The 10863-nt window shown below is 45.8% G+C and overlaps 1 protein-coding gene across 2 annotated transcripts; it reads right to left on the reverse strand.

Moving 5' to 3' along the window:
- Nucleotides 1–547: 547 nt before the first annotated feature.
- Nucleotides 548–10863, reverse strand: NDUFV3 (NADH:ubiquinone oxidoreductase subunit V3). Of its 2 annotated transcripts, XM_060010266.1 has the most exons (4): nt 10706–10863; nt 9362–9482; nt 3313–4404; nt 548–791 (listed from the first exon to the last, which is right to left on the reverse strand). In XM_060010266.1, the coding sequence occupies exons 1-4, from the start codon at nt 10757–10759 to the stop codon at nt 628–630; spliced, it is 1431 nt and encodes a 476-aa protein (XP_059866249.1). In that variant the 5' UTR covers nt 10760–10863; the 3' UTR covers nt 548–627. The 2 variants fall into 2 exon arrangements, with proteins under 2 accessions (XP_059866249.1, XP_059866250.1); XM_060010267.1 differs by lacking the exon at nt 3313–4404.

Genomic DNA, 10863 nt, shown 5'->3' on the forward strand with positions numbered 1-10863 from the left:
GAATCACAGAGGGAAAGCACCTGCAGTTCTCTAATTGTGTGGATCTGTCCAGTGACCCATACTTTATAATTAAGGAAAAATTCCCCGACTTCTCTGGTGGCACAGCGGTTAAGAATCCGCCTGCCAGTGCAGGCGACACAGGTTCAAACCCTGGTCCAGGAAGATCCCACAGGCCACGGAGTAACTAAGCCCATGCGCCACAACTACTGGGCCTGAGCTCTAGAGCCCACAAGCCACAACTACGGAAGCCCGTGCTCTAGAGCCCGTGCTCCGCAACAAGAGAAGCCACCGCAATGAGAGGCCTGGGCAGGGCAACAAAGAGTAGCCCCTGTCACCGCAACTAGAGAAAAGCCTGCGCACAGCAACGAAGACCCAACACAGCCAGAAATAAATAATTAATTAAAAAAAATTTTAATTTAAAAAAAAGAAAAATTCCCTGCACATAGATGCATCTAAACACATGGTGAATAAATCATCAGCAGGACTGCTGCCAATTCACAACTCACTATGAATGGTGTGGAAGGGAAAGCAATCCTACACACCAGGCCGCATGACCACTGAGCAGATTTTATTTTCGCATGCAAGAATGCAGAAAGACACCGAAAGGTTAATCTTTAAACTGAGCTCTCAGTGGCGAGGTGACTCTCGTCCTGAGGAGGGCTGAGGCATCCTGAACTTCAAGAGCTCCAGGTTTAGGTCCAAGAAGGTGTACGTGCTGTAGTCATGATGCTGGAGATTCTTGTAGGTGGTGTTGTCAAATGGCTCAGCGGGGGTGGCGGCCAGCGGGGACTCTGCGGGGGAAACACAGCACACAGCGCAGGTGAGGACCTCCGGCAGGGAGGGAGCTTCTGAGTGAGTCAGCGCACACTCACTCACTCGCTCACTCACACACACACACTCACATACCAAGCATGCTACATGAACCTTTCCTGAATGCACTGTCTACTTAGAAAAGCCCATAAAGCAACACTGTCTTCAAAAGCAAAATAAAGAAATTAGCTGAAAATTTATCCTAAAACATACAGCCTCAATAATGTAAGAAATGGAATAGCTTTTACAACGTGCCTTAACATCTTAACTTTGTATACCTCTAGCCTTGAAGATGCCAAGAACAGTTATGGAGGGACTTTCAGGTCATTTAAAGATGCAGAAAAAAAGCAGATCTATTAAAAAATGTCTCTAATAGAAATAAACCATTCACAGAAGAGAAATTTAAAAGCAGAAACTAAGTGAACCTTTTAAGTCTCTAAACGCAAGAAAATTAGATAAAGCCCAGTGGTTATAATAATAATGACACAGTTAAGGGGAACTGGAAATGAGATGTGTAAGTTCTGTTGTTTAACTTTTTTTGAAGAAGTTGTTGGTATACTTTAGATTCACAGACTAATACTTAGCCTTATTTCTCTAAGTGGAAAGAAGAATTAAAATCCACACGCCTACACAACTGCTGATCTTAGAACTAAGAGCGTGGATGAAGCACAAGACGCCCGGCTCTCCTGCAACATGACACGCGACACGATGCAGGCACAGCGAAGCTGGCGTGGGTGACGGCTCAGCCTGGTTAAGTTCTTACTGACCCTAAACCACTGCCGTCGGGACTCTCGCCACTCCTACTCATGCGGCACAAAAAATAACTACAGTTTTCCACTATTTGGATTCATACCAAAAGTTTTGGTTTTCATTTTTTTGGTTGTATTAGAATAAATGATGTCTTATTTAAATAAATGATTGTCTTTCCAATCTCAACACGCAGAGTATCTTCGATGTGGTCCAGGGACATCCCAAGCAGATGCACTCTTACAGCCCAGGTGGGGCAGGTGCTGACTGGAGGGAACGAGGGTCTGGAGAACGCTTGTCCAACACCAATCCCCCGGGAGGGCCAGGAGCCAGGCAGCTGGGCTGGGAGAGCTACGAAGTCGGCCCCCCTGTAGACGCTGCCCCTGCAAGTGAGCTGCACTCTTGGGCAGTGTCTTTAGCCTCTGAAGGGCAAAGAGAACACTGGAAAAATAACACAACCATGAAAAAGTAGGGGCAAATTGTTTTCAAAAGGATTGCAGTCTGAAAACCCCCAACTCTCCATGTTATCATCCTGAAGGTTTTACAAATTTACAGCAGAATGACTAAAGCAGCATCAGGAAAGTGGTTCTTGACGTCTGGAGAAGTCTGGCAGGGGCTGGTACTTCGCACATTTATGAAAGAGAAGATGGAGAGGGAAGAAAACACATCAATCCTGTCAACATAGTGCAACCCGTAAGTATAATTACAGGTAATGTAAATTAGGCAAGGGGGGTGCTTTAAAAAGAAGAGAGCAAACAGGAAGGAGCGGGGTTTATCAGTGATGCGTTTTCAAGGGCCACAGATCCTAAGACAGGAGACCTGCTTTACAGTTTTGCCATGATCCACCTAGAGCACACTGCATTTTATGAAGTTCAAAGGGCAAGAAAATGGTAAAATAATAGGAATAAAGTTTCCCTTTAAAAATTTACGGTAGCAGGGCTTCCCTGGTGGCGCAGTGGTTGAGAGTCCACCTGCCAAGGCAGGGGACACGGGTTCGTGCCCTGGTCTGGGAAGATCCCACATGCCGCGGAGCGGCTGGGCCCGCGAGCCATGGCCGCTGAGCCTGCGCGTCCGGAGCCTGTGCTCCGCAACGGGAGAGGCCACAACAGCGAGAGGCCCACGTACCGCAAAATAATAATAATAATTTAGGGTAGCAAAAAAGCCCTTCATAAAAATTCAATATAGAAAAAGCAGCCCGTTGTGCTTTTTAGGAGCAGGAACTGTCTAGTGTAAATTAGACTCGTGCATTTCATGGCTGCCTCCATGTCACGGCTTTACTCCCTAAAATGCGATTTTCCCTTAGGCATAAAGATGCTGAAAGCCACAGCCTGTCTGGCTCACCTGAAGACCATCAGTACAGCTGGAACTATCGCTCCTCACCTGTGGGAGTTTAATAGGACAGCCCCCCCCCCCCTCCACTCAGTGACATGCTCTGCAGGTTCAAGAAATGAACACTTAAACACCCTCAAAAGTTAAGGGTGACGACGTTAAATTGCCTATTTTCATAAGTTACACTGGTTAAGGGACAGTCCAAGAGTGCCAAGGGCATACTCTTCCACTGTGATATAAATTTCAAATGTTTCAGGAATTTTTATCCATAACTAACATATATCCCTCAGCTTATCTGAGACAGTGCTCTAGGCCATATTCCTATTGCAGAATCTGATCAAGCGTAAGGCTTCTTCAGATCACACAGCTCTTCAGTCTCACCCACCACCACAGGACAAGAGCTCTCAGCCCCAAATCAAGGTATACCCTGTGTGCCGTCCTGGCCTTCCATCTGAGTTGCTGAGTCTTCGATGATTCCGCCCTTTTCCTCAAGCTTTAGTACTGCTGTCTTTTCATCAAAAACGTCTTTATTGTGAACAGGGACTGGCTTCAAATTTTTCACTGGTAACTGATCTTCCAAAACCTCTTCCTTAGCCTTCAAGATTCCTTCTGCTACTTGCTTTCCCAGATTTTCCTTTTGGAACAGGGAAAGAGCCACTTCCCCATCAGGCTCTGGTACTTGTTTTTCCAAAAGCCTTTCTGTGGTCTCAGGAGTCGCTGGCAGCCGTCGTCCTGCTCTGGTTTCCGCAGACTGAGTGGGCGCTGGGCTGCCATGCGGTCGCGTGGATAATCCTGATTTCGTACGGTCAGATGAGGTTTTTTTAACTTCCAGTGGCTTCTGGCTTTCCTTATCTATTTCATTGGACGCAGATACTTCCTGCCACTGTTTTTCCTTTACATCTTGCTCCATAAACTTTCCACCTGCGTGTGACTTGGGTGCTGTGGTTTTTGGTTTGGGGTCTTTTCTGTCCTCTGATGGTTGACGGGAGGCCCCTTTCTTCGCCCCGTGGGGCCTCTGTGCAGAGACGAGGTCCGGATGCGGCTGCTGTGATACACTCTTCTCTTGTGCGGATATTTCAATTTGGGGGGCCCCACCTGCAGAGGAATGGGAGGCCTGTGCTACGGGGAACCCTCCTCTGAGCTTGCTCTTTGCCTGAGGACCCGCTTCTGAGCTGTCACCCTCCTCATCTGACTCGGAATCAGAGGAGCTGGACGAAGATGAAGACGAAGATGAATCATCTGTCCCTTTCCTGCCCTGCTGGGTTCCTTCTGAATCAGAACCCTGTTTTCTGAATGGAGGTGCAACTTTCTGAGGAAACTCTACCAAAGTCTTTCTTGGCAAAAACTTCAGAACCCCTTGGTCTGTGAGCGGCATGCTGGCATCGGGGTTAGGGCCAGCTAGCACCCTGCCTTGCTTCACAACTGGTGGGGAAGAAGTGGGTGAAGGTACGTTTTTAGACAATTCATCTGCTGTTGGGGTGGCTAGCTGCTGGCCCCTCTCCTTTGGCTCCACTACATCTAGGAAATGGCATAAAGAGGAAGATTATTTTTAATATTTAGTAAAACAGTGAAAATTCACCAAGGCCACAGACATTTCATTACATATCACCTTGTTACTGATAATATCTTCAACATAATCATCTTAGGAACTGTTCCGTCGAAACCCATTCTTAAGTGAAAGGCAAGCCACACAAGACAGAGAACAGTAAAAAACGTAGATGTTTTTCTTGGTAGCTGAAACTTTTTAAGATGGGATTTTTACCAATAGAAGTAACAATCTTGTCTCCATTTTTTTGCAGCGAGAGCTTCTGGATGGTAATTTTTTAAGCTACTATTTTCATCTAAATTTAAGATAAACTATAATATAAAGGTATTTTCAGATAATGAAGTTTTAGAAATGTATCATTTCTTAAATCCCTAAAAAAACTGGTGCACCTCAAATATTTTAAAAAATTACCCGTATTGTATGAATTTGAACTTTCTGAACAAAACGGCAAAGCAGAAGTAGAGACAGTGGCCTGGGGTGAGCATATGCATGAGTCTAAGAGTGGGAGATCAGACGGAGGGGGTAATGTGATTCAAGTGAAGATGCTGGAGAGGATGGGAAGTCCTGCAAAATCATACCATTTGGGGATTTCCTCTGCCAAGGAAAAGTATTACAAGACCAGAAAAGTCTAAAATAATTTAGTATCATATATATCATGGGAAACAATGAGTTTTAAGCTGTTACAAAAAGATGCTGATATAAACGTCTTAGACTTTGTAGAGTCAGAAAGCCCGCCACAGTACATTCATGAGAGCTCATTTCATTCAGTTTTCTCAGGTGCTAAATCTCTTTTAACCATACAGATTAGAAGAAAAATACAGGACAAGTGTTTATAAATTAAAATTACTTTTCAAATCTAAAGCAAAACTTTATAAAGTGAATTTCAGATGAGCAAACGCTAAATGCATTCCTTACTTTCAAGTCTAGGAGTCTACTTTATACTAAAGAGTATACTACTTCTTTAAAGTGGAAAAAAATGTATTTCTAACTTTACCATCTTACTGGTATCCAAAAAAGTTTCTAATTGTTTTCTGAGCTCAGGAACTCTCTCTCTCTCTCTAAAACAGAATGATAGAAAATGGTCAAAGAAAACTGAGGAATAACCAGAAATAATGAGAAATGGGCCAGAGAGAGGTTAATGGGCAGTGTAAGAGGATATGACTGAACAGCTGGAGCAGTGGGTCACTGCTTAAAAAAACCATCACCGTGTCACCTCCACCCCCCCCACCTCCTCTGCCATGCCCTGTCTGATTCTGTGGCCGTGTGCCACCCCAGAATCTGCATTCTGACTACAGGAGCAGAACAGAGCTCCAGGATCGTGTTAAACATAAAGCATGGCAAAGGCATCCACATGCACTTGAACTCTCTCTCTGTCTTTCTAAACCATACCTGATATAGCCCAGAAATTCCTATAAGCAATGGGTAACATAGGCTGGTCTACAAACCCTGCTAGCCTGCTCACCTGTATCATTAATACACTTTTAGGCTGAGCATGAATTTTCCAGTGTGAAAAATTAACTAAAAGTAAGGCTTATTTTAGATAGGCTGCTATCTAATTATTATGCCTCAATCTTCTAAAATTTATTGTGGAGATTTTTAAAAATGTAAATAAGTTATTAAAACGTTAGAGTTTATCACCTATTGAAAACAGGAAGAAGACTTCAAATGATATAGTTTATTTTGTTTGAAAAAGGAAACTTGTCTTATTTAATGTTATAAGAACATTAATGCTCTTATTAACATTAACATATAATGTTAATAAGAATATTAATGTTTTAAAATATCTTTTATTCAGGCTTAGTTATTGGGACAATTCCATGGAAAGGCTAATAGAATAAGCCTCAGTAGCATATTTGCTTTTTATTAAGAGCCAACCTCTGACCTGCTGCAGCACAGGCCCAGCGTCCTCTGTGACTCAGCAGGAAGCCTGCCACGACGATCTGTAGCTGCCACCAGTGACCTCTGTGCCAAAGTGCCAGTGTGGACACCACACCTGCATTCACAGTGCAGGATGTCACCTGGAGACACAACCATCGGGTACAGGAACAATGGCTCTCACTTTGAATGTAAGTATGACTTTACCTGTTTGTTTTCATGAAACCTCTTGCGTGTCTAGAGGCGGGATGCCTGCATACTCTGAAAACGTTTTAGTTTCAGTGTGACTTTCCTTGAAAGATAAATATACGAAAACACAAAGCTACTTAAATAAGACTAGCCATGGAGACACCCCTCCCAGCACAAGAGGGGGGCTTTCAGGCACGGTTTCGAACCCTCAGAGACCATCACAACCCACGTAAATAAAGGTCTACGAACACTAGTGACAGCGCAGAGACAGGAGTTCTCTTATTGCTTCTCTATCTCCTCTCAATTTGAATTTCCTGAATTTCTTTCCTGCTCATTGAAAAGCAAGGGAGGGCATGACCTTCAACTTTTTAATAGTCCCCTACTGAAAGGAAAAACGCCTTTGGTGTTTGAAACAGGTCAGCAGCCTTACAATACCGCCACATCTTGTCAGTGGGTCACAAAACTAATTTCAGAAACAAAGCACATTCAGAAACAAAGGTGCATTTCAACAAGATGTGAAAGACTAGTTATTCAAATTCTGTATGGTAACTAAAACCTCTTTTTACATGTTTTTTACTATTAAAAAAGTTTTGTTTTGTTTTTTTTGGTTTTGGTTTTAATGAACATGCGAGAACCGAGACTCTTTTCAGAGGCAAGACAGCACATTGTTTATAAATATGGGCTGTGGGGACTTACTGCCTGGGCTCAGACTGGGCTCCACTACCGACATCTGTGTGACCTTGGGCAGCCCAGGAGTCCCCCGCCCACTTTCTCATCTATAACCCAGGGATACTAATGGTACCTTCTCACGGGGTGTGGAGGGGAGATACGGAGTGCTTAAAACAGTGCCTAGCAACACTGGTTAGAATTAAATACATCAAATCCCTATTTCCGGAGATTCCTCGTTTCTCAAACTGGAACAGGGGCTTGAAGCAGATAATGAACTTTGGCTTCCTGACAGAGTCTTTAGAAAGCCACATAGGAGTTATCCTGTCAATGGTTTATTACTGATTATTGCAAAATTCAGCCTAGTGATGGAATTCACCAGAACATCAAAGCTGGCAAGCCAGGCAGCTGTGCAGGGGAGGCACCCACTTGGAGACCCGGATTCTGATGTCTGTGCTCGCCATGCTGGCAGCTCCCCTCAGGAAGGAAGCGTTGGCTACGATGAGCTGCGCCCCAGGTGGAACAATGGAGAGCGTGTTCACCCCAGATGCAGATCCCCGGACTGGATGTGAACCCAAGGGTGAGCGCTCGGGGCCCGGTCTGCACGCAGGGAGCTTTCCCTCGAGCTTCCAGAACCACCCGCAGTGGCAATGCGCCACTGGCGGGCCAAAGCATTTCTGTATCTTACGCTCGCCAATCACTGACACTTCGGGAGAAATACTGAGGCCTGCACATGTTGACTTAGAAGCATCATGTCTTTTTCTTCATGGAGGGACTGTAATTATTTTTTAAATTCTGAGATACAAACATAATGTGCATTAAAGACGGTGTAGCTCTAAAAACTGTCCTCCCACCTGACAGCACATACACATGACACGCCGGTCGTCAGTCTCACATCGACCAGGCCAAGACTGGCATGCTGATCCCGCTGAGGGCGGCAGGGCCCGCCACGCCCAGAGGCAGAAGCTACATGAGCCCGAGGCCAACTCCCAGCTCAGTGTTCCCTTCTCGTAACTGCACCCCAAACCGCCACAGGATGAAGTATTCCATTTCCACTCATATGCAGAAGCATGTTTGTAAAAAGGGGGATCTTTGGAAAAAAGAAGAGTCCTTATGTTTAAGATACCTGTTTAGAAACGTACAGATTAAAATGAAAATGGAATTCTGGCTCTAAAAACACAGCAGGCACAGGACACAAAACAACGCTCCTGCTGCATTCGGACGGGAGCGCGTGGACACCACGGGGAGGGCACACCTGCTCAGCGTGGACGGATGGCGTGTGAAAGGCGGTGGGCGGCTGGCTCTCTCAACAGCGCGCGCACGTTTCATAGGCTGCCCATGTCTCCGTGGGCAGATGAAGGGGGACAGGTGTCTACACGCTTCTCAAGCATTCAAACTGAGTAAATGATATTTTGATGAAAACAAGACAAACTCCAATTATCCTTCTAAACCCCACACAGTCAAAGCTTTATAAAGAGACTGTATATATCATATGCATGTATTAAGAGTTAACTAGGGTTTCATCAGTTAAGACTAAACGCGGTGGACCCGGATTATAACCAGGTTTACACTGCTGCATTTCCTGCTCTCCTCCTATGAGGATACACGACATTGGATTCAGAGGGAAAAGTCAAAACTGGTGATAAAAGTCAAAATGACTGTGGACAGAGCTGGAAGCAGATTAGAATCATGCTTCCCCAGAGTCCTAATGGAAGACGGTACCTACTCCTAACTCTCTCTCCACAGTCGTAAAAGGGTGCCTGCAGTCCTGGGCTATGCCCAGGCAAAGCCTGGGAGACTACGGATAAGTCCCAGAGCCACTGAAAAGTCACAATCAGGGAAGGAAAAAGAGGAGGGGTCACAGCTACTTCACGGGAGTATGGGATCGGTATTAGGGCCACCTAAATGCCACAGAGCCTGCATACGCTGCAGCCCGTTGCTATCCGTGGAGTCTGGCATTTAGAAAATGCAGAGAGAACAGTTCAGGGCTAATCGTCGAGTTCAGCCTTAACAGAGTTAACTTATGTTACTGATGTGTTTGGTCTAAAGCCTGTTACAGATCCTATGTCTGATTATAACCTGGACACTGCTAGAAACAAAGAGTCCAATTATGTAGCTAGTAAACTCCTTTTCCTGCTTGGGAAGCTGACTGATTTACTCTGTATTCTGTCTCCCTTAAAACGACCACTAAAATCTTACTTTTTGGTGGACTTTGCTTCTTGGGATTCGGTGGCAATCCCTTTTCCTTCTTTCCTGATTCTGCAGAGAGAGAAACTGTAGAAGCAAGTCCTCGAAACACTCCTGCTTCTAGGAGCACAGTCTGACAAAAGAACGGCACAAATACGAATATTTTAGAGTAATACCGTTTTTAACAGCTATTACGACACGAATACTACGTATTATGATGACATATAAATGCTTTGCATACATATGGCATATTTCTAGCAGTTATTACAATTCTCTTAACCTATGTGCATTATGGAAATTTGAGAAAATACAAAAAAAGCTGCAAGGAAAAAACACCTGAGTTCAAGGACAGTCACGCTTAGCATTTGGGTATTTCTCCAACCAGACTTTCTCCTGAGCGTACTGTTCTGTACTCTCCAATTACCTATCAACCTACAAAGCACTGATTCTTTTCATAAAATGTTTTCCTGTACTTAGAATATAAAGTAGAAGCACTATCTAGCCATGAAAAATAATGTAGATGAATAATAGTTGCTTCCAAACTGCCTACCATATGTCGTAAGTGGAAAGCATTTTACAGAGCGTTCATTCACTCAGCATACATCTACTAAGGCCTGCTATGTGCCGGGCACTGTTCCAGATGCTGGACACAGAAGAGAGGTGCCCACAGCCCATGTACGAGAGTGAAACATTTGCTTCCTATGGTCATGACGTCAGCACGTGCGTATATGTATACATGAAAGCAAAACCCGAAATGAACTGGGACTAGATATGCAGAGGTAAATAGTGGCCTCTCTGACAACAGATCTCCCCTCCAACCATCTGTACTTTATTTTGCCACGAATAGTTCTTGCTTTTGTAATAAGAGCCCCTTTTAATTTTAAAGATAGTGAAGGGGACTTCGCTTTTCCTATATGGAGAAAGCCCTTCTTTCTTCCTTTTTTTTCACAGATGAGGTAACCTAAGTTGGCTTCACATGGCTGCCTCGTAAGTTACCGGGTCAACCAGGTGCCTGAAAGTGCCCTTATTTCCTCGCGGGTTAAATAAGCAGTAGAGACACTGTCCTCAAGGGTTCGGACAGGGCTCGGCGCGGGGCACCAGCGGCCCCCACGTCTGTCGGAGGCCCGGACCGCACACCGGAGCTTCCCGGTGATCCAGGACCAGAGGGAGCGGTGGCCGGGGTCGCCGGGACCCTCGCCACTCCCCGAGCCCGGCCCCCGACCAGACGTCCTCTCCTCGGCCCAGGAAGTGGGGTCAGCGGCGTCCCCGGACGGCTGGAGGTGACCGTCAGGGCCGCGGCCCTCGCCCCGCCCTCCGCGGGCTCCCGGGCGCCGGCCCGGCCCGGCCCCCCTTTACCTTCAGCCCCCCGGCTAGTCCTTGCCGCAGCAGAAACGAGGCCGCCATGGCCATGACGGGAGCGCGGGCCGGGGAACAGGCCGGGCGGAAAAAGGTCACACCTAACAGACGCGGCCGCAGCGCGCCCTCTGCCACCTGAGGGTCCGCCCCCTAGGATG

Source organism: Delphinus delphis, chromosome 4 (genome assembly GCF_949987515.2).
Source record: "Delphinus delphis chromosome 4, mDelDel1.2, whole genome shotgun sequence".
Classification (NCBI taxonomy): Eukaryota; Metazoa; Chordata; class Mammalia; order Artiodactyla; family Delphinidae; genus Delphinus; species Delphinus delphis.

Excerpts from the sequence above, each read along its gene's own strand:
- NDUFV3 (XM_060010266.1), bottom strand. The coding sequence starts at position 10,759 with ATGGCCATGGCGGCCTCGTTTCTGCTGCGGCAAGGACTAGCCGGGGGG. Across the intron at positions 4,405-9,361 it reads GAAGCAAAGTCCACCAAAAA|ATGTAGTGGAGCCAAAGGAG; the intron begins GTAAGATTTTAG and ends GCCATTTCCTAG. Across the intron at positions 792-3,312 it reads AGGCCAGGACGGCACACAGG|AGTCCCCGCTGGCCGCCACC; the intron begins GTATACCTTGAT and ends TTTCCCCCGCAG.